This window comes from Argiope bruennichi, chromosome 5 (assembly GCF_947563725.1).
Source record: "Argiope bruennichi chromosome 5, qqArgBrue1.1, whole genome shotgun sequence".
In the NCBI taxonomy this organism is placed as follows: domain Eukaryota; kingdom Metazoa; phylum Arthropoda; class Arachnida; order Araneae; family Araneidae; genus Argiope; species Argiope bruennichi.
Genome location: NC_079155.1, coordinates 23,228,964 through 23,254,704, shown reverse-complemented (window position 1 = coordinate 23,254,704; position 25,741 = coordinate 23,228,964). Strand labels below are relative to the sequence as shown.

Sequence of the window (25,741 nt, the reverse complement as noted above, 5' to 3'; positions counted from 1 at the left end):
AAATGAGCATGGTCAAATGAGGGGTTAACAATAAAAGAAGGATATGATTTTATTATATGAATTCAAAATTATTGAAAGTTCTTTTTAATCTTATTTTTACTAAAATGAAATGCTGTTCCATTAATGAAATAATATTTACTAACATTAAATTTTCTTTATATAATTTTATTAGTACTCAAATTATCTTTTCTTTAAAACGCACTGGCACTCATGTAGAATAGAACATGCTTTCTGTTGACTCCACACAAATCCATAGTATATTTATCTGACCATAAATCATGTTTTGATTGATTTTTCCTACTTTTTTAATATAGTTTGTTTTTAAAATGCTTCATGGCATTGAAAATTTGTCTCCCCTAATTGGAGAGAAAAATCATGCTACTAATTCATTTTCTGTTTAAAATGGGGAGATTTTTATGCCATTTAAATTTGCGATATTATTTTAATTTTTTCCATTTCATTACTGTAATTATTATTAATATTATTATTACTTAACCGCCTGAAAGGAACCAACTGAAATTGTTTCCTTGAAATTGTTTACTCATAAACAATATTTTTTATATGTAAAGAAGAATTTATGTTATAAGCAGAAAAAAAATAAGAAAAAGGGAGATTAACATGCAAATGCTGAAAATATCCCAAATGAATGCCTTAATGTTTGATTAATGTATTTAAAATCCTTATTAATCAATGACGATTTAATATTTTTGTTCTATTTCTTGTTCAGTTGATGCATCTCACCTTCACCATGCAGGTGCAATCACCATTTACCTTCATAAAAAAGGAAGTACACATAATGGTGCAGACTCCTTGGATTCCCATAATTTTATTTACTGACAAAATCTCAAATGTCAGTCGAATTTCAAAACTCAGTCGCAATGCAGCATGAACTGTAATTATTTAACAGTTCGATCCAAATATCCCGAACAAAACATATCATAGGAATTCATCTCATTCATTAGTTATCAACAAAGAACTGTCATTTTTATCATCTATTTTATCAGGTTTATTATTATCAATATTTTTGCTAAAAATTACTTGATTTCCTTCTTGGAGTTTAGGTTGATTATGAAAACCATATATTAGAAAAAATTCATGGGCTTTAAAATTCCACATCTGTTCGCCTGTCTGTCTGCATAGTATTGATCCCGTTTCTTGTCTCACGCAAAATTAAGAAAAAGATAGACAACACATGTAAGTAGTACAAATTTCGAAAAACGATAATTCGATAGACGTATGATGTATGGTAACGTCAGTTAACTTTTCAAAATGATCCATCAAAAAATCATTCCAAGGCACGCAATAATAAAACAGATCCAACCAGAGATTCATTAAGAAAAAAAGTTGTCAAAACAACAGCAAAAAAAATCTATTATTAATAAGAGTCACGTTTTTAAGAATAATATTTTTATTTTTTACTTTCAGTACATCAGTTGTAATGTAATAGAAAATTATCACCACGCCTATTATTTATATCGGAAGTCGTAATGGACCTGTCAAGTATTTTAGGCTACTAACAACACTAACATATTCCTTGCACGCAAACTTATTAAATAACGCGATTCTCAGACGGCGACAAAAGGAAAGACAGGATTTATTTTATTAAAACCAAGAATTTTCAGAAAATACTCCAGTTGTTGAACGAATTACAAAATGAACATCAAACACACAAAACATGAAAGCTATATATAGTGCATAATAAGAATGTTATAAAATATATTTGGTATTTAATGTATTATACAATCAACACAAAGAACTTTAAAAACGCAGTAAGAATTGAAAAGTCATGAAATAAAAGATGTCTCAAAATTAACTCAAGATTTGAATTTGGCATCATTCATACAATTAAGTGTTGACAACCCTTTAAAAAAACCATTTAACAGCTGGTAGTTTAGGGTTAGTAAAAACGCAGCGTTACATGATAGAACAACAAGTTAACGCAAGATTTGAATGAAATAAAAAACAATTTACCTTTAAATTATTGTATTCTTTTTATTAAATCATAAAATGCACAGGATATGATTATGTATGGAATAGCACATAGGACAAATGGCCTTAACAGCTTTGCTGGTATATACGCCCACTTTTTTCGAAATTTTCCATAAATATTTTGCAAAAATGTGGCTGAATTTCGCTGATGCACCGTTGAATTTCCTCCTTCAATGCATGCTGGCTTATCAGCTCGTTGACGTAGATTTTTGACTTCAAATAATACATAAAAAGAAAAATGGTGTTAAAGCACGCGATCTAGGGGGCTAATTCCCAAATTTTCGAACTGCGACCACCAGATTTTTATTACTTTTGAAATAGAATAACGTGATTTCCTTATTGAACACTATCCTGTAATGCTTCGTTTTTACTAACTCTAAATTATCAGCTGTCAGATGTTTTTTAATAGTTTTTCCAACATTTTACTGCACGAATGGTAGCAAATTGAAATCTTACGTTAATTTTGAGACGCCCTTTATGATTCTAAAAGTTGAAAAACTAAATATGCTCAATCTCAGAAACATAAAAATGAATGAATGAATTTAAAAAACAAAGCCATCTAAAAAAAACAATAATAATCAAAACAATAACGATCAACGCAATAGTAATTTAAAAGGAATTCAAATGCATTAAAATGCATTTGGAGTTAAAAGCTTCACATTAAGAACTACAAAATCGTCTGATACCAAAAAATATTTATAAATTTTTAAGACCTTCAAAAGTAAAATCATCTAATTTCGAAATTTCAAAAATTAATTGGGAATTCAAATACATATATATATATATATATATATATATATATATATATATATATATATATATATATATATATATATAATTAGTTTCAAAAATAATCACACCCCCAAAAAGAAATTCAAATGCTCAATAAAAACAGTTTTTAACAAAAAGTTGAAAAACGCACTTAATACATAATCAACAAAACAACAAACAACATAATCATTTTTAAAAGCAATAAAATTCCAGAAATTCAAAAGTCGAAAAAAATGAATCATAAAACATTAGAGAAATAAGCACCAGAAATTTAAAATTTGAAGCATTAAACCCCCAAAATTTTAAAAAGCATATTAAAAAAAAGTTGCAATAATCCCCGTTATACTTCGAGTCAAAATTTGACGCTAAACCTCAGAAAAAATACTCAAATGAATATCTAACAGGTTTGAGTGTTCGAGTGGGCTAAGGGTTTAATAATGGAGGACGTAATAAGATGGCAAAATAGCAGGCTTAATTTCCTCAAAACTTTCACTTATACTCTCTAATAAACTTGTCATGCCAGAGAACCCTTGCATGGCACAGGAAATAGTCACAAAATATTAACTTTTGGCGTGAATTAAGCATTTTTACTGAATCTATCGAGTCATCCTTGGCGAGTTATTTGGCGATTAATCCGAGACATTCCTTAATAATATCCGAAAATCGAATTTGTGTTTTAGACACGTTTTTCTGAACCGATTATACAAAAATTTATCACAAAATGCACTTGTAGTCACAAAATCCCCTACCAAATTTGATATATTTAAGTCATTGCGTCTTTGAATTAACGCATTTAGATATTTATAAAAATATAAACCGACAGACAATCAACCCGTAGTTCATATGGCTCAAAATTTGACAGGTGTCCATACCATGGATAATAAATCTGTGTACAGTATTTGATTTATCTGGCTATCTTCGTTTTGTTATTATCGTGTTAACTTATATTCGAACATCCAGACAGATGGACTTCCTCAGATGTTACTCAAAATTCGATAGAAATCTGCAAATTTGGTGTAAAGACTGTATACCTAATTTCATACCTCTAGCTGAAAGCCTTTTTGAATTATCTTTGTGTGATATATATAGACATTATATATCACACAAACCAATATAGACTGTCCAATATAGACATTTTCTAAAACTGTGTTTGTTATCCAAAACGTGGAAATTCGTCAAAACCTCGAGTTTGAATTTCTAGACAATTACACTACTTTTTCTATTCTATATATATGAACTAATCGTGAAGAAGAGGATATTGAGATAATGGCCAAAGGAAGAAGAAATGTGCGAGGTTGCATGCAGAGTGCTTGAAGTTGCGACTTACCACTTACATCATACTTGACACCGTTGAACTCCGGGAAGCAGGAGATAGTGGCTGTGCTTCCAGCGACAGTTACTGGCCAGCAGGACAGTCCATCCCACGTAGCATTGCAGAAAGAATCTGAAAGAAATGCAAGTTAGTTACATTTTGTACTAGTCGTGCACATTAATTTTAAGAGATTTCAACAGAGGGCGCAACTAGCACTATACCGTATTATTGCTAACGCTATAAGTGTTATTACGTGACTTTAGTTTCTAGTAAACTTTATTTTGAAGAAGTTTAAAAGAACATTACTTTTTTTTCCACATTGAATAAAGTAAATTTTGTGGCAATCAAACGTGTGGTTGTTGTTTCTTATGACACATGTCATGGACAACCCGCTGTTACGTAGACAGCTATTTAAGCCGATATGGTGCGTCTCTTGTTTTAGTGGCGCCAACTAGGGCCAAGAGTACGACTTTACCACTACACACGTCACAACCCTTTTTACTGGGCGGACTTCAATCATGCATTTCCTTCATTCAACAGCAGATAGTAATTTTGACCTGAATCAGAGAACGATCGCCCCTGATCCAGTACTCCTGGTATTACTCTCGACATGGAGGACTTTTTGACCACGACAGATTTATACGCCCGTCAGCCACCACACACGCGGGGAGTCTTCGGCCGGTGGGTTCAAGGTCGCAACCCAAGGGACGTGAATCCAACGCCTTACCAGCTAAGCCATTCCGGCCCGCAATTAAACATAATTTTCTTGAAGGTTTACTTTATTGTTTCCATCATAAAAATACTGCTGAAGCCAATACTGAAAGTACAGCTAAATTCAATAAAAAGTACCGATGAAAGTCAATGACTGATGTCGAAATCTTACGGTGAATAAACTGTATTGATTTCATGATGTGAATATTGATTTTTTTTTTTACATGAAACATAATAATTCAGAAAATAAAGAATATTTTAGCCTGCCAAAAAAAGGACCGTAAATGAGTAGTTCTGTCATTAATAGTTAATGCAACTGAGCCAATATTGTAGCAAAAACGACTAAATTATCCGATAAGACACGACAAAATGGTTTTTACAACATGAAAAAGTTAAACCTCACATTCCAAATGGATCAAATAAGCTTTAGAAGCGAATAACTGATTTTTCATACCATACCAGCAGCATTCTCCAGTTATTACTCCTTTCGATTATCACTTATTTCAATATGCGACTCCTGCTTTATCTCAAAATGTCTTCCATTCTTATGAGTAAATCAAAATTATGTCTATTTGTGGATAATCTTTAAAATGTCGGGACATTCCAACATTAAATGCTTTAATTACCTGAAAAATGGAAGGGGGAATAGTAACGACATTATTCCAATACTGAATTGTTAATCTTTTTTTCGCAATAAAGCTGCCTTTTTATCAGAAAAAAAATCTTTAAATTTAATGCACACTCCTACTGCAAGATGAACGAAAAATGTGGACTTTGCATTGGGAATGCACATATTTCAAAACTTAAAAGAAAGGATCAGTTAGGAGCTTTATTTTAATTTTTTATAGTCATCAGTCACTGACGTTACTCACCATTAAATATGTTTGCTGAATTTAAGTGAGAAAAGTTGCAGTAAATTTCATCAAATGTTATTTCTTCGGACACGGGATAAACAGTTGTGTCTTCTGCCATCACGGCCATTTTCAAGTATTAACTCGAAAATCTTTTCTGAAGATTTCTTCGGGGAATTGTTTAGACCTGGAAAGATATGAAGCATTTATTAGATAGATTACACAACTGAATAAGCACTAATTCATAAAAACATACATATTAAAATATTTAAAGAAATGTATTTGTACAAATCATATGTACTGTATATATTGAGAAACTTCTTATGCTTAGCGATCAATTCGTCAGTATGATTCAAATTAACAACGAAAAATTGAAGTAATATATCAAGTGTAAAGATGCAAGCAAAAATTAAAAATTGTGCAAGCATTTAGAGAAGCAAATGCTATGAATATAAGTTAAAGAGGCGTCCTGGGGTAGGGGTAGCGCGTCTTCCTCGTCATCTGGGCGTCCTGGGTTCGAATCCCGGTTCGGGCATGAATGTTCTTCATCTGTGTTCTATCTTTGAGGTGTGCCAATGTGCCCCCCTGTAAAAAGGGGTTGTGCAAGCGAATGTGTGTGAGTTTCATGAGCTAGAAGTCAGACTTCTGCCCTCGGGTGCTCAGGGGTCTTTACCCTCAGAAGCTACTGCACCCCCTTTCCGTGATAACGCGGACACGACATCATCATCATAAGTTAAAGAGAATTCTTATGAAAGCATAAGGACACAAAGCAGCCCTCTGAATCAAATCTATAGATTTTTGGTAAAACGAAAATGTAATATTTTGTAGTGAATGCCTATCATGTATACCTATTATAAATCATATATATCTAGCATAAATCATATCAGATATCTATAAACAACAGGCTCCATCGAGGTTGTGTGCGACATAATTGTTGTGCCGCTCTTCATCCGGGTATTGCTAAAAAGCTATTATCTTTTTCTCTTCGGAACTCTAGCGCGTACTGCCTCGATGAAGCTCCTACTAAAAGTCAAATGTTTAATTTCTTCAGTTAAATCGTAAATAAAATTATTTTTTCTAAAAAGTTGCAATAATTGGAGTCACAATAAAATATACAACCCTAATTACGACAGTTTCATATACTGCAAATTTTGTGACATGTATCTTATTTAAAGTTTACCATAGAAAGACTCATAGTGGCAAATTAATCTTAGCTATACAATGAAATTTGATACCGTACGTTCTTCGATGAAACATGGATATTAAAAGAATATCGATTTTTCTAGAAACAGGTGCGAGTTCCTTTTAGTCGTCTTAGCATTTTAAAAGAGTCATTTTTATGGAATTCAAGTAAATGTAAATTAGTGTTTATTCATTTTTGCTCATTGTCTTTGTACTAATTGTTACTTTTTTTTTTAATCGGATACATTGTGCTTCTTCGCGATTTTCTTTCTATTTCTAATTTCTTCATCCCTCCAGAAAGAACAACACGGATGGAAAACCTTCAGAATGAAAATTATTGTTTCTAGGTGAAGCACAGAAATGTTTATATACTCATTTTCTAGGATTATCCATACAAATCATTGTAAAGATTGTTAAGAGGTCAGAATTTATTATTTTCTAACTGACCGTAGTAACCGTGGTACCATTCGCAAAAAACTTGGCATTTAGATACTCTGTATACTCAAGAGACACAGAAGGTTGATTTAATCTCCTATATTTTACTCAATATGCTCCTCCGTTTTGTCAATATTATTTCGTATCCTGTTGTAAATGGATAATTTTGGTTCATTTTAGATTATTATTTTAATAATTTAGCTGTAATTATTCAAATATTACGAATAACTTCAGTAACATAAAGGTATAATCCAGTATTTTTTAATCGCAATATTTAAATTCATATTAGTAATTTTAAGAAAGAAAAGAGGAAACATTGAGCAATAAAAGAAACCTATAAATTCTAAAAAACAGAAAATTTCAAAAATTTGCGCATATTGCTGATTACAATGGTAAATATTCAAAAAACGCAACTTAAATTATTGTATTCCAACCGACATAATGTTTTTTTTAAAAATAGATGGACACTTTTAAATAATAATCCAATGAGTAAGAGCGATATAGCATACATAAAAGCTGGAACACAAAAAAGTATCTGCGATATTTTTAATCACGAGATGAACTTTTTCAATGAAGATCAGAAGATAAATGGCAATTTTAATTCAATTTTTAAAATAATTTAACATTTAATTTAATACTAGACGCCTTTGGCGACCAGCCAGTTCGCCAATCTTAATATTCGTTAAAATTTTAATAATTAAATATTTTATGCAATTCCTACTTTAATAGCTTCTTCATCAAAATATTTTAAAACTTCAAATTTTGATAGTCATATAATTCACTCATAATATTATAAAGGCCTTCAGTCATAACGTCATATGTATCTCTAATTTTCTGTTAGCTCCCGTAGAATTTATACTTTAAATGAAAGTGGAAAGGATGAATCTGCAATTAATATAATAATACTTTTACTGAAACAAAACATTTTTTTATAATATGATTACTGAAAACAGAGTCACTCGGCGTTTCAACTTTATGGGCACTAAAGAATATCCTTCTTAATTTATTTAATATCTCAAGAATTTGTCAACAAAATTTTCTCAGATTCATCATGAGCAGATCGATTCATTAACAATGTTAAATTTTAAAGGCATAAAACACTAAGAAAATAAAACGAATCGTTTAAAATAATCGGTTGAAAGCAGGTTAAAAAAAATACTTGAAAACGATGTACTTAAAACTATAAACATATACAAAAAATATATAACTAACATAAATACAATTTAATTACAAAAGCATATAACTAACCTAAAAATAATTTAACTCCGCATCCGTTGATAGTAGTTGTCAACAAGCAGAACAAAATGCGCATGCGTGAATTTTCATCGCCAGTTACGGTAACGCAAATGCGTGAATTTTTCTACTACAATTGGGTAACGCTATGCAGATTAGAAATTTTAATTTCCTTTATTCTGTTTTATTTTAATTCAAAAGTACTTCAGAATGAATCTGAAAGATCAATTAATTCGCAATGTTTAATTTTAAATGCATCAAACATTAAGAAAATAAACAGAATCGTTTGAAATAATCGGCTGAAAAATGTTAAGCCTAGCCTCATTAGCGGGAAAAAACTGAAGCACTACTCATTTGACGGCGAGGAAAATGAAAAGATCTTTCAGGCGGGAAAGTTAGTTTTTAATTAATAATTAAAATGCTAATTAAAAATTCAAACAAAGGGACCCCTGGTGCACATTCCCGACCTCCAACGTATGCATGGTCAAATTTGGTAGCTATAGGTCAAACGGTCTGACCTGTAGAGCGCCAACACACACACACATTGAGCTTCATATAAGTATAGAATACTAATATGTTAAATTATAAATTAGAAGTTGAATAGAATTTTTGAAAATTAAATAGCTTCATAATTTTATCTCCAAAATTTTTCAACATTTTCCTTTTTTAATTGTTTGAATAAAATATTTTGATGTGTATATGTGATCCATTTACAATTTCAAATTTAAAAACACTCACGAAATACTCATCAACAACTGAAGGTAGTGATAAGCACCTGATAAGTAAACATCGTCGGCAGATTTATTCCGCATATGACGATATTCTCTCGACATAGTGGACTTTGCGACCACGACCGATTTATACATGCGCCAGCTACCACACACATAGAGAGTCTTCGACTGGCGGGGTTCACCCTCGCAACCAAAGGAATGGGAATCCAACGTCCTACCAACCAGGCTATCCCGAGCCGAAATTCGATTATAAAGATGATCAGTAATATGAGGTTCAGTGTGTCATCAATTAATAGAAAATTCATATAATTTTGCTTTTTTTATTGATCCGATGAGTGAGTAAGTTAGTTGGTTATATTAACGTCCAGTTTTAAGCAACACTAAGGATATTTTGGGACGGACATCGTAATTTTGAACCGCGGTCAGATGGCGAGGACGACACCTGAGCAGGCACCCCCCCCCCTGCACACCACGTCACAAAAGTGGGAGGACACAATGAGTAAGAACAATATGGCAATTAATTCAATAATTCGGTTATATGTCCTCATAATCACAGTGTTTGATAATAATCTGAATTATAGTTTAATTTTATATTATCTATTGGGTTTAATACTTTTCAATGGCGATTATAGTTTGAAACATTTTAAACTGCATTACTAAGAGTGACATTTAAAAACGATGCTATCAAAAGAAATTCTGAAAAAAAATATTTCATTCCAATGTTCATTTAAAATTCTTTTAAAGAAATGAAAAATGTTACAAAATTAATTGTCGTCTACTCGTTGAAAAATTGTGCAAAAATTTAAATTAGAGAAATGTTGAAAGTCAACTTTAAATGAAATAGATTAGCAGAAGAAAGTACAAGAACTTATTCACATTTTATTGCAGTTACAAAATCGATAAAAATAGAATGATTCATTTCAATCTCTTAATTTCATTTCATCATGTAATGAGACTTATTTTAGTTTGTCTTGTTACACAGAACATCAGTTTATGTCTTCGAAACGAATTGATTAATGCGTCAGACTCGTTTAATCGATATAACAAACTGCTTCTTCATTTCTTTGGAAAAATAACAGTAATAAGTTTATTAACTATCATGAATTTCAGTGTTGACAAGTGTAAAGCTTTGAACACATATTTCATTCTCAGAATTTCTTAATATCCCTAGTAGCATGCATATATTGAACAATATTATATAAAACAATATTCGCAATATTGTATAATATTATATAATATCGTACAATATTGTGCTACACGTGATTCAGATTTTACGATGCTATAAATTTTCAATATATTCGTTTTGTTTGAAAGAGTAATAACACATACGAACTTTTTTTAAAACTATTTTATGTATATGATATGCTAAAAACAAATATGATAGTTTTGACCTCGATTCTTTGCTTCTAAGATACGATAGAAACACTAAACACTACTGATATTTGCCTTAAACATTGTCATTATCATAAATTTAAGATGTTATATTAAGAATATTTTCCCGTAATGAATGTTATTTTAATGAATTGAAAAAAAAATCAATAAAAATTGCCCCCTCAAAATCTATAATACTTAAATCTAAAATTGGAAGATCCAAATACTGACAAAAAAAAAGCCTTTTTGTTCGAAAATTTCCTTTGTTTGATATATTCTTGAGTAAATCTTACACATTTCTCTGCATATTGCAACGAAGCTAGCCACATGTCTCCGTGGCTCGTTGATAAGACATGGGACTGCGGGCAAAGAGATTGCTGGTTCAATCCTCACCAAGTAAATTTGTTATTTATTTCTTTTCCTTTCAGCTCTTCCAGAAGTTTCTGGAATATTCCATTATTATAATTTCCTCAGAATCTTTTTACGTCATTGCCTCTTCAGTTAGTTCTAGGAATATTCTAGAACATTCTATATCTGTATATAAGAGTTTGCTTTATAGTAACCGAGGTCTTTGGTTTACTTTGAATAAACTAATATTTTTCTACGGGTGTTCTCTTCCTTAAGCCTATAAGTGTGACAAGTTTGGTGAAGGCACTGGGTAACTTCTCAGTCTGGAAGCGGAAGAAATACGGCGAAGCCGCAGACTCTTAAATCTTCCTCCGGAATTTGGACCTTTCTTTGTTGCCCCACGAAAACTTCCCAATCGCACGGAAATGCCGGAAGGAGAAGACGCCCTCAACCTATTCTGATTTATCCTGCCTTAATAAGGGAGCCTAAAATGCAAATAATTTTTACAGGGGATCCTGGACAAGATCCGATCAAATGGATGAAAGAATACCTTAGAGTATCGAAATTTAATCAATGGGATAACACACTTTGCTTAGCTAATTTATATTTTTTCCCTGGATGGGACCGCCCGACTTTGTTTGATAATAACGAAGATAAACTGAACTCGTGGGCCAAATTTCAAGAAGGACTGATAAAACCCTTTGGTGACACCCAACTGTATACAAGACGAGCAAAAGATTGTCTGAAAGGCCGAGCGCAAAATACTGGTGAAGCTACACAATCTTGCATTCAGGACGTACTAGGACTTTGCAACCAAACAGATCCGACGAAGAATAGGTGCCCCACCTAATGAAGGGAGTCGCAGAAGATGTGTACCAGGCACTGTTATCTAAAGAGGTAAAGACGACAGTCGATTTCATTAAATGTTGCCAGTACATCCAGAAAATGCAACAAAAAAGAATTAGACATCAGAAGTTTTCTCGTTTACCCAATGTTATTCCCATAGCTTCCGTGGACGAGGAGCAACCGTTAACATCGCTGATACGCAAAATTGTTCGGGAAGAAATACAACGAATGACTGCACCACAAGTCGAAAGCCAATATTCCGAACTACAATCCATCGAAAGATCGTACGAGAGGAAAGGGAACAATCGTTAGCTCCTATATCTCGTGAAAACTTGGGAAGAGTCGCTCAGGTACCTAAACACCGCATGCAACCAATATCTAGTAGGCCTGCCCAGACTTCATGGCCTCAACAGAACCAGATGCCGAGGAAAACCGACGTATGGCGTATCACCGACAATCGGCCAGTCTGTTTCCATTGCGGCCGCCCAGGTCACGTAGTGCGCTATTGCAGAGATAAAAGATCTTCATTTGTTGACCAATTCAGAAACGACAGATGTGACGCTACATCTTACTGGACATGCAATGACCTCAATCGGGAAACGGGCAGAAATCCTTCACCAGGTCCGAGTCGAGGATGATCGCCTACCCACCTTTATAGATCGCTGTCTCCCTACCGAAGATCGCCGAATCGCCGAAATGAGGAAAACTAAGTTCCGCGACCTGTGTTGGAGGTGAGGCCGCGATTTCTCAAAATCGTCCATTTGCCGCTAAATTGCACGGGAATCGCATCGACGTTCTTCTTGACGACCATCCTGGCAAAGCGCTGGTAGACTCGAGTGCATCTTTTTCTGTCATCTCCGAAGCATACAGGTGGAAACGGCGGAAAGTCATATTCGGCGACTCGGAAAACATTATTCTGAAGGTCTCCGACGGCAATTATGCGAGGCCGTTAGGAACTTGTGTCTTTCAACTTACCATAAATGACCGAACATAGCCCTACCAGTTTATTGTTATGCAGAATTGCAGCCATGACATCATTTTGGGTTTTGACTTCTTAAAAGCATCACGAGCTGCCTTGGACTATGGCCGAGCGATCAAAATAATACACAAAATATTAAAATCAAAGTTCAAATTAACATTACAAGACCTTGGTTAACAGATTCGAACCATTCATTCTTTCTGTCTAACATTTAAAAGAACTGAAAGAAACTATCTTAAAATGGTGAAGCACCAAACCAGTTGCACACAGCTAACTTCCCTTCCGCCTCTACCAAAGAGCTTATACCACTTCTCACATTCCGTCTGATAAAATGATTACACGAGGCGAGTTTAAATAATAGCCAAATTTGTATTGTAGTTGCTGCCAACCCAAATCAGGAAACTTGCAACAAAAAAAAAGTCGGATTCGAATCGGTTTGTTTACTTGAGATCATGGCGCGGAATTGGAAAAACCCAAGGACATCATAAAAATTCGGATCCGCAATAAATTTCTGTATGGATCTTTTCCAAATGCCAACATTAATTTTAAAAAATCATTCTTTTATATAAATATTATAAAACATTAATTGGAAAAAACACAAAACGATGTGTGAAACTATGTGAAATTTTTCACCTAATTCTTCATTTGCATTACCAAAATTTTCAGGACGGTTTTTCGGAATACCTGTGCAAATAATGAATCTTTGTGATAATATTACAACTTGTAGCTTTGAAACTGTAATTATACTGATAAATAAATTAGCTTATAATTGTAAACTTTTTAGTTGTTTGGATATTTCATGACAACAACTACGAATCATACCAATCCTTTTCTCTCAAATTCATTCATGGAATCCACGATGAAATGAGGACTATTTTTCTCATTTGAGGGTCATCAAAAATGCCACCCATTTTTCTGTACTTATTCAAAGAATTTTTCATTCTATTTTTTTAATTTCAAAAGATATCCAGACCAAACTCTTATGTGAATTTTTTCATCCATTCTATTTCATTCAATAGCAATATGATTATATCTCTTCACATTAAAGGCTCACGAATTGCAATTCTCTATTTTGTACCTCTCTTCTTAGCTTTTCCATTTGACTTCGCCTTCCCATCAACACAAGAATCAAGGACACTTCATTTGTTCACTTTATTGACCAGTTAACCATTTCAGAATAACATAAATTACACATCGTTGTATGGAAACCACCTTTTTCTTGACTAAATTTAGAGAGTATTTTTCTAAAGTTCATTTCATGATATTTTTTTTTTGTAAAGGCGGGTGTTAATATTCCTTATTTTTTTTGTGAGCTCATCTACACTTTTATTAGTTTAAAAACTCTTTCTTCCATATATTAACTACATTCAATTTTGTACAATAGATCTAACAAAAAATTAAACAGTTTTTATATTCTAAACTGCAAACGAAAAGTAATTAAACAAATTTAAATATTTCAAGTACAACAAAAGTTTTTCTTAATGGTATGCATGATAATTGCTTTTTTCCAAACAAGACAAATTTTTTTACATAACAAGAACAAGAACTCTCTAAGAAGAAGAATTAGTTTGTATTTCAGACAGGGCAATTTTGCTGCGCCCGTTAACATATTAGTTCTTTGGTTGTTCTTTGTTGGTGAAAACTTTAAATATAAATAAAGTTCATAAAAAACGATATTTTTTATAAAAAGGAAACATCTTCTGACAGAAAAAAAAGCTTATTTTTATATAGAATACTTTTTACGTCCATTGTGTTATATAATTTAAAATTGTTGAATTTTCGATATCACACAGGATGGACCAGGAACATTATAATTTGCATGTGGTATATGAAATAACTTTTTAGCTAATGCACAACGTGGCTGCAATTAAGGAACAAGTGCTTACAATCAGATATCATTAAAAAATCTCTATTAACAATAAGGTTGAATATGTGTGTATATGTGTTGGTGCTTTACTGCCTTTGGTTCTTTTACTCGGATCTACAAAACATGGCACATACAGATTTTGGCAGGTGGGAATGTGCAACTTGAAACGATGTTTTTTTGAAATTTTAATTAATAAAATACTGCATTTTCTATTTATAAAAATGTATATTAATGCGATATTAAATGTCCTTCTTTTATGCATTATTCTTGCTATAATTAAAAGTAAATTCTTAAAATTATTAAAAATGCCAAATGAATAAAACCCAAATCATTATCATAAATGGTGTTTCGGTCGAAAAGTTTAAATTTTCATTATATACTTTTTTATATCATGGTGAATAATTTATTATGTTTTATATAATACCAAACATCATATTAAGGCCTCTTGTTACAGATTGCATGGTTACGCAAGTATCTGTTATATAAGTTTAGTAAAAAAATATTTGAGTATTTTATTAGCTAAAGGGAAAATTTTATTATCATAATTTATCCTCATGTGGGTATTAATTAGATAAATAGTTTTTAAAAAATGACAATAGTTTCATTCTAAACCGATTTGCTATCCCAAATAACGTGTTATTCAAATTAAAAATTGTGGCAACGATGTTCTGACTAAGAAAATCATTGTAGGCTATGCTCTTAACAAACTGCTATTGCTGTAACAACTATGCTGTAAACAAACAAATAAACAATTATGCTGTAAACAAACAAATAAACAACTATGCTGTAAACAAACAAATAAACAACTATGCTGTAAACAAACAAACAAACAAACAGCTAAGCTGTAAGCAAATATTTTGTCCTATAATTCATAAGTAGTTACTAATTTATTCTTTACTTCGTGTAATTCGAAATGATCATCTCAATGATGAGCTTAAAATATCAATGAATATATTAATTTTATTTTATATTAGTCCCATATTAAAAATATAAACCTACAACATTCGTTACCTGATACATTTTAGAAACTGGGAGTCTTTTCAGAATTTTGGCCTCAATTAGTGATTTATTATTCTAAGAGTATTTTTCTCGTTACATTCATTTACTTCCTCTATTTGAGATAACAACATTAATGAAGAAAAAAGGCAACACTCTAGCATAAAAATCCCACAAAATGAAAAATAAAATAACCCAGTCATTATCATCTCAACAAAGAGATATAAAACTAATTTTTCTCTATCAGTATAGAGGATCAACTTATATCAAGCTATCATGGAACAAAAATCATAAATAAAACTTCCATACAAAAAAAATCTTTTTATATTGAACTTTTCCATAAATTTTTGATATGTAATATAAAAACAGTTTCTGCATGTCGAATAAAATTGTTATATAGCGAGCAAAAATTTTCAGTTAAAAACCCTGTATACCAAGAATTAAAAAATTTATCATATCGTTCATAAGAAAGAATATAATGCAAAGAAGAAAACTGAATTTTCTTTTCTTACAATAGAAATTATCTCTTAAAATTTAAAAACAGATTTGTTAATTATACATTATTATAAGTTTCTGTTCTTCGAAACGTTTTAAAACCTGTAATATACTTACAGACAGAATGTCAAGCCTTTGGCAGATTTGGTTCAAAATTTGTTAGAAAATGTGCTCTAAAATTGATTTATCTAGAACTTTAAGTTTTGCAACTATCGTGTTTGTTTATACTCAAACATCTAGACCTCCTCTGAATAAATTTTTTTCAAATTTTGATTTTTTTTAAAAAAATACATGTGCATCCAATATTATTATATTCACAGGTATATATACAAAAGTATGTATTTTTCAGATTTAGGAAGATTTGAAACTTGGAGAATCATCAAAATCTTAAATTCATATTTTTGATTATTATAATATTTTCCCTTCGTATACCAGATAGTTAAAAATAAATTCTGTATCTTCGATACTCCATTACTAATAAAGCTATTTCTGTAATTCTTATAATTTGTAGAACCTTCAACTTGGTATAAAATCCGTCGACAGATCTCCAGATTCGTTTCAATGTTTGTCGTAAAGAACGTAGGTCATTGACATGCTAGCTTTAGGTTCTCGTTCTTATATAGGCTTTCTGGTAAGATTTTGAATTTCCTAAAAGAATCTTTCGAAATTCGATTCCTAATAGAGATATCACCATAATTCTTATATTTTGGTGAACATTTATTTGGGTGAAAATTCTCCAATAAGTTGCCAGAGTCTGTCGCCAAGAATGGAGGTCAATAACACATTCAAGGAAACAAAATTACAGATTAATAAAACTATTTCATTGAAAAAGAACCATTAGTACTTAAATTAGTGGAAATACACTATGAATCAGATATAATCATACACAATCGGCATAAATTTGAAATTGAACAAGATAAAAAAATAGAAAAACATTAAAGATGTGAAATATTGGCGAAAAAATATATTGACAGATGGTTTTGTAATATTTTAACTACATAAAAAAAGAATACAAATTATTGTTTGTTTGTTTCTTATGGCACTTGCCACTGACAAGCCCGCTGTTACGAAGACAGCGATTTAAGCCTGAGGGGGAACGTCTCTTATTTTTTATAGCAGCGCCAACTAGGGCCAAGAGTACGACTTTGCCACTCACGCATCATTCATTCGCTTGCGCAACCCCTTTTTACAGGAGGGCACATTCACACATCTCACAGATAGAACAACAGAAGAACAACCATGCCCAAACCGGGACTCGAGCCCGGGACGCCCAGATCACGGGGAAGACGCGCTACCCCTATGCCAGGACGCCGGCGTACAAATTATAAAACCCTTTGGCAGATTAGGTACAAAGATTGTTAAAAAAATGTGATCTAAAATTCTTTTATCTATACCTTTAAGTTTTGTAATTTTCATGTTTACTAGCATTCAGGCACAAAGACAGACAAACCTTTAAATGAATTTCGTTCAAATTTCGATTTTAAAATAAATACATGTACATAAATATCATTGTATTCACAGACATATATATAAAAGTTTGTGTTTTTCAGATTCAGGGAAATCTGAAACTTGGCGAGTCATCAAAATCTTAATTTCATATTTTTGATTATTATAATATTTTCCCTTTGTATACCAGAAAGTTGAAAATAAATTAATGATCTTCGATACTAGATTATTAATAAAGTTATTACCATAATTCTTGTAATTTGTCTTTTTGGTAACAATTTTAACTAAATAAAGAATTAATAAATGATACAGAACCCTTCGGCAGATTTGGTTCAACGTTTGTTAAAAATGCACTCCAAAATTTATTTGTCTAGACCTTTACGTTTTGTAATTATCGTGTTTCCTTGTACTCAGACAGCCAGATCTTCTCTGAATTAATTTCGTTCAAATTTTGATTTTAAAAATTACATGTACATCAAAAATTATTGTATTCACAGACAAACGAACATAAATACAAAAGTTCGCATTTTTCAATTTTCAGGGAGATCTGAAACCTGAAGAATCATCAAAATCTTAAATTTGTATTTTTATTATTATTATAATATTTTTTCTTTATATACAGGAAAGCAAAAAAAAAAATAGTTATATTTTTGCCAATACTTTTTGAAGTTTTTTTAAATCAGAGGGTTATACGAAATGAAACTTCCTTTCAATTCTTTCCGTATCATTGAAATTCAGAGTGAAATCCTAAAGAAATCCAAAATTCGTTCTGAGCAGACTGAAAATATGGAACATGAATTCATTTCCATTCTGGAAATCCATTCATTCATGAATGGATTTCCAGAAACCTAGCGCAAGAAAAATTTAATTAGTTTAAAGTCTAGAACATCTTTAGAATATCATATGCGCATAGAGTCTAAGGAGATTGCATGCTTTCTCCTCACTTATCAAAACATTACATGACTGACGTATAAACTAAAAAATTAGACTAGTACCAGACTTTTTGTGGACTAGAAAAATATGATTCTTATACAAGGAACCTTTCCCTTTCACAGAAGATCCATTGAATTATTAGAAAACTGATAGATTATTAGAACTGGATTCGAAGAAAAGAACACGAGTAAATATTTATTTCGGAATATATTTTCTACTACGAATAATCTTTCAGCGTAATAAAAAAAAATCCAAATTTCAATTGAAGGGAAAATGTATCCATTTCCTTACTTTTATGGTAAATTACTACAAACATGTTATTAATTATTTCATTCAAAAATAATTTATGTTTTATATCTGGAAGGTGTTATTCAAGATTAAATATTTTAAAATGGGAATGTTTTTAGATTGGCATGCTTTTTTGTAAATCACTTTATATAAAAAGTGTAAACACATTTTGCAACCCAACAGAGCAGATGTTTGACTTTCTGCTAGGAATCTGTCCCAAATATATTTTTGAAAATGACAATGCAAAGCTTGGAATTTTTGAAATTCGAATTAATTAAAAATTAGTTAAAAATAATAGTATTTTCCCACGATAATTTGCAAAATTTACTAGTACAAAAATATTGTTGTTCCATTTTTAAAATTCAAAATAAATTATCTTCTCATCAATATCAATATTTTCTATTCGGAATTTTGTTTAATTTACAAAATTGAAGAGATTTTCATTTCCGAAATTAATTTTAAAGATAATTTTTAACAATTCTTTAATCCTTATAATAAAATGTATCTTAATTTATGCTTTTATCAGATTTTTCATTCACATTGTACCTTCGATTTTTATAATCCTAAAAAATAAAAGTAACCGAAATAATGCTATAAGAGATATTTTTTTAAGAATTAATGCAATTTTAACTCCTCTGCCATTTTCTGTTATATAATTAATTTCTGTAAATTGTCCGATTTAAAATGTTTAACATTAGAACATAATGACTAAAAGAACATAACTACAGATGCAATCAAACAGTGCAAAATCAAAATGATCATATCAATAATAAAATAATGTATTTCAATGAATGGACTACAGGTACGATTTTCCTTTTATTGTTATTATTGAGAACTGTATTTGTCACTTAAATCCAAACAAAAGTATCCGTCTAAAATAAATCATACAAGAATATTTCATAATGTGTAAAAATTAAATTCTGCATTTAGAACTAATTTCTATCTGTATAAATATTTTATTATACAAGAGAATATTTTATTATTGGACAAATATCACTTTCTTATCGGAAGGATTAAACTTCACATGAATTTAAATGAAATCTTTTGGTTTTGTCTTTTATTTAAATCAGAATTAAAAATTACATATTAAACACGCGAGCTTGACACTAAATTTTGAAAAAATTTGCAAACATAATATCTTTATAATTTTACTAACATGGTTTTTTGATTTCCCAAATATTATTCCAGCCTCAAACGTAAATTAGTATAATTCTAAGTTTTAATTTATTTCCTATTTTTAATTTATAGTTTTATATTATTTTTATTTTTAATCAACATGTAGCAACGACTTTGACTTTTCTTTTTAAAAAAACTTTTAATTTATTCTATTTAAAATTCAATATACGAATTTATTTTTAAAAATATCTTAATATATCAGTCTATTTCAAAGCAAGGCGTAAAATTTTTATCTTTGTCTTTAGAAGAAAATTAGCTGATGCAATATTAATGTGTTTTGTTTTTTTTAATAAGAAGCTCTTTTTGAATTTTCACTGCTTTTGGAAGATTCAAATTTTCAATGAGCAACTCTAATTCAATTAATAAGAAATTTGAATTCTATGTGCATAACACTTTACCAAAATTGATTAAAGTTAATACTGTAAAGGTAAGAAAACATAATTGTACCGTTTGTCATATACTGAATCTATCCAGATTATGATGTGATGTGGTTTGATGGGGCAATATCTAGACTTAATGAAACCTCGCAAATCACATGGCGTTGTCAACAACAACAAAAAATTGAAATTTTATCACATATCTATTGCTTGTCAGGCAGCAAATACTACAAAAAAGATCTTGATTTCACAGTGAAATACGCATGCAAAACATGGTTGTGAAATCCTAGGTAAATTAAAAAGCAGCAAATATTGCATTAAAATAAAAAGACATTAATAATTATGGTGAATTAATTAGAAGAATTATGATATACATCTGTAAGAGTGTTACCTAAAAACTGAAATTAGTGAATGTATGGAGTAGGGATTGCAATACCGGTATACCGGGATACCGAATACCGGTATTTTGAGCCATTTTACAATTTCGTAATACCGGTATTCACAAGTTGAAATACCGGTTTTTCGGTACTTACTAGAAATTTTTTAAATTGTCTCCACTATATGTTCAGGGATCGCCAACATAGCAAAATAGTATACGTTTTGTTTTTATGTCTCTCTAAAGGGCGAAATTAATTAGCTAATTAATGGCTTAATGAATTGCTTAAATCTAAATTAGCGAAACATGGATTATCCCTGAAAGAAGATATTGTATCCGTAACGACTAATGGAGCAACAGTTATGAAAAAAGTTGGAAAGTTGATTGGTGCAAATTAGCAATTGTGCTTTTCTCATGGAATTCAAATAGGAGTAATAGATGTCCAAAAAAAAATAAAGAACAGAAGAATCCAAATACTGTGGATATAGAAACTTCGGATTCCGACTTTGAAGAGAATGAGAGTGATATTGACAATGAAGATAATGACAATATAACTGTTGAAGACGATATTGCTAATGAGGATGAAATATTAACCCATCAAAAATTGCTTCCTATAATTTATAAAGTTCGAAAAATTGTTAAGATATTTAAACTTTCCCCTACAAAAAATGACATATTACAAAAATATATACTAACTGAAAATAAAACGGAATATATGTTAATAATAGATTCTAAGACACGTTGGAACAGTTTACTCCTAATGATTTTTGAAATTTAGAATTCCCGATTTTTGAAATTTAGAAACCCAATCCAAAAAGCAATAATCGACTTAAACCTGTAAATTAAATTTCAGATAGTGAATTCGACTTAATATCCAGAACTATATCAGCTCTACTTCCAATAAAACTGACTATAGAGGCATTATGTCGGAGAGATTTTAATTCATTAACAGCTAATGCAACAATAAATTTCATGTTGCAGTCATGAAATAACAGCACACATCATTATCAGAAGAATTATGTATTACATTGAAAAATCGCACAGAAGAAAGGCATACCGAAATAGAAAATGTCTTATGGTATTTACATAATTATAATGATTTTTAAAATAAAAATGAGAAAGAAGAAAAGAAAATAATTTAAATTTGATTTTTATAGTAAATTTTCTTAAAATTTTTTACTCACAAATCTATCCACATTCGGAAGAATTCGGTAGTTATCGAAGATTATGATGACACTAATGTGGATAATGAAAAGGAATTGTCTCTAGAACAAAAATTAGAATTAGCGATAAATAAATTTAAAAAAATCAACGAACTAAAAAATACAATACAGAAATCAGCTATATCCAAAACCATCCGACAAGAAATTGATTTATTTGAAAATGAGGAATTTAGAGGTAAATACTTGGAAAAAGTATATCGCGCATTGCTAACAGTATCACCAACTAGCGTAGATGCCGAAAGAGCGTTTTCGACAGCTGGTCATTTTCGCACAAAATTACTTTTCAGGCTTAAAGGCAGTACAATTGATACATTATGTTTTTTAAGATCGCATTTCAAAAATTTGTAATAGTACCACAGACTGAATAGTGATATTTACACTTTTTTTGTGATTTAAATAAATAAGTTGTTCCTTTACTTTTTTGTGATTCTTTATATGCTGTTATAATTTATAAGTTACAAATTTTTTTTTGATATTTACCCTCTCTAATAAAACTTTCAAATAAAACAAAGAAACACCTGCGTTTTCTTTCTTTTTCTAAAATTTCTAATACCGGTATTAAAACCGGTATCCCGGTATTAATGTCTAAAAAATACCGAATACCGGTATTGAAATTTTGGTCCGGTATTGCAATCCCTAGTATGGAGTATTGTAATGTATATATATATATATATATATATATATATATATATATATATATATATATATATATATATATATATATATATATATATAGTAATAAAAACCAAGTTAAGAGAAAAAAATCAAAAAATTAAACCAAATAAAAAAGAATCTGGCCTGAAGACTTTTTCAAGGGTCACACTCAGGCAGGGATTCAAAAAGAGGGATTTTTTCTGTGAAGGAATGCAGACTAAACATTCAAAATACTTTTGGACTGTTTGGTGATCCTTGAGAAAGTCTTCAGGCCGGATTCTTTTTTATTTGATTTAATTTTGATTTTTTTTTTCTTTTAACTTAGTTTTTATTACTGCTGTCTAAATTCATCTGTGTTTTAGTAGTAGCTGCATTTGCGCTCTCTAAATACTATGGTGCTTTTTCTGTTTATTTTTTGGTTTTAGTTTGAATAAGAAATAATTTTTAGTTGCGATTCCGAAATTATTTAGTTTTGTTTCCTATTTTTTTTTTAATTTTATTTATGGTTATATATATTAAATATGGAAATCGACATTAATGCCATAAACGGAGAACTTCATTTTCAGAGAAGCCATCCATAGTAATCATTATGCTTATTTATATTTTAAAACAACAATCAATATAAAAATCATTTTGTTTTCTAAATATATAAAGACTTACTTCAATGACTTACTAAATAAAATTATTTGGATAATTTCAAAGTTCAGTAAGTATATCATAACATAATATACAAACTATGTGTGTATATATATGTATATATTGTTTCGAAATTTCCCGGGGTTCGCTTGGATATTGGAAGTTATATGGTGTGGAGAACGCTCAATCAGCAGTAGAAAATAAAACAACGACGTTTATTTACACGAAGACACACAGGATAGCACAAAGACGACAACTATATACAGCACAGAAGACGATTATCTTCAGCCGAGACGTGCAGCATACACAGCAACATACAACAGCAGCATACACAGCAGCACACAAGACTCTCTACTGCAGACAGTAGCGCACAGCTTAGTTCAGCACTAGCTTGACTCAGTCGCTGCTCCGCTAATCCCTGGAAGACCAGTTCTTCACCGTCGATTCCGACTACTCTACTGTTGCTTCCAACTACGACTGACTGCGGCAGCTGCAGCTGCTTTCTTTTATAGGTCTTCGGAGGCGGGGCTAGAAGCCTCTCAAACAATCAGGAACGTTCGAAGCGTAACTCGGTTCCTACTGGACGGATTGGGAAAATTATCGATGTTTCGGGTATAATCTATTTTGGCGCCAAAGTCGCCAAATGGTCGCCAAGTTTGTCGCCAAGCTCCGGGACCCTCCGACGCGACACCGGACTCCGTCCAATACCGATGACTGTAAAACATTCTTTCCGATGATGGAACCAACTATGCTGGGAAGCAGCATTACAGGAAAATTCTCTATGTTTCGGGTATAATCTATTTTGGCGCCAAAGTCGCCAAATTCGTCGCCAAGCTCTGGGACCTCCTATGGAACCAACTACGCTGGGAAGCCGCATCACAGATTCGTAACAATATGTAAGTCTATATACACGTGAATGTGCATTTGTCTCGAAATTAAAAACTTTTTGAAAATGCCGATGTAACTGCAAGAGCTTAAAGATATGCAATGATTCTCCGCCCCTTCCATTTGAATCCTAATCAAACAAGTGGCATCCATCACGTTTTGAAACATCACGTCATCATGAAAAAAGCCGTCGAGAATAAGCAATGTGTCGTCGGTGACAACATTTCGCCACCATTTTTCACGACTTCCTCCTTCGCCAAGCCACCGGAAATAAATAATACGATCATTTGTCACTACTGTCAGGAAGCAAATTAAATTCCCTCTCACAATACGATCGGGATTGATGAAGTGATACTGAGGATGAACTCTGGAAATATATTTAAAATTCGCTGGTATCTTTTCAAAAAGAAATTTGCTTTATTGGATTGTTGTGCCTGAACTGAAAGAAACAATAAAAAGTTAGATAATTGGTTCAAAGCATCTTTGCATGGTCATATTTTAGGCTACCTGCTCATATCAATCACTTTGCCAAAATTGTACCAAATTAAAACATTATCATATTTTTCTGCAATGATTCCGACTCATATAAAAACGATATCATACTTATATAAAAACGATATTGAAAAACATGCTTTAACAGACATTGCCAACTATCTCAAATTTCCAGAGAAAAAAAACTGATTTTTAATAACAAATAGCGAATACATCTGACTTTCTTCCTTGCCATAAGAACAAAAAAAATAGTTAAAATTTTCGTAATTAGTTGAGAAAATTGTAACATTTTCTTCCTGATGCAGAAATTTCAACTTTGAGAGAGTGATGTTGAAATAGAGCGACACAATTTTGCTTTGGAATGAATGCTCAAGAGCTAATGCTGTGCCAAATATATCATGAAACATTCCATATTCATTTGGAGTAATAAAAGCTGTCCCAGAATTAATGCAAGATTTGAATTTGCCACCAATCATGCAGTAAATGTTGGTAACCTCATTAAAAACCCCATTTAGCAGTTGATAGTTTAGGGTTAGTAAAAACGGAGAGCTATATAATAGAACAACGTGTTAAAACAGGATTGAATTAAATAAAAAAACACAGATTTTTTCTTTAAATCGTTATATTCTTTTATTAAATCGTAAAGTACACAGGATAGAGTTATGTATGGAATAACACATAGGGCAAATGGCACCCACTCTTTTGTTGAAATTCCCATGCCCATTTTGCATTAATGTGGTTGAATTTCCTTGATACAGCGTTGAATTTCCCCTTTCAATGCACGCTTGCTTGTTGGCTTGTTGGGATAGACATATGATTTCAAATAACCCCATAAAAAATCCAATGGCGTTAAATCATATGAACTAGGGAGCCAATTTTCAAATTTTCGAACTGTGGCCGCCAGACTTTCATTATTTTTGAAAAATTGTTCAGCAAAGAAAACAAATTGTTCTATCTTGTAACACTACATTTTTACTCACCCTGAGCTAACAGCTGGCAAATCGGGTTTTTAATAGGGTTGCCAACCCTTTCTTTCTCGAATGGTGGCAAATTCAAATCTCGCGTTAATTTTAGGATACCCTTTATTAGCCATTTTCAGTATTCTAATATTAGTGTAAAATTCTGACGTGATGACATG

The 25,741-nt window shown here is 31.3% G+C and overlaps 1 protein-coding gene across 1 annotated transcript in view; it reads right to left on the bottom strand.

Moving 5' to 3' along the window:
- Positions 1 to 5,728, bottom strand: part of LOC129968211 (diuretic hormone receptor-like) — a gene marked incomplete at its 5' end in the record, with an annotated part of 68,286 nt that extends 62,558 nt beyond the window's left edge. The window contains 2 exons of the mRNA XM_056082064.1: positions 4,088 to 4,204; positions 5,656 to 5,728. Of these exons, the coding sequence (XP_055938039.1) occupies positions 4,088 to 4,204; positions 5,656 to 5,728 (190 nt within the window). The remainder of the gene's footprint in view (positions 1 to 4,087; positions 4,205 to 5,655) is intronic.
- Between the last annotated feature and the right edge of the window lie 20,013 nt (positions 5,729 to 25,741).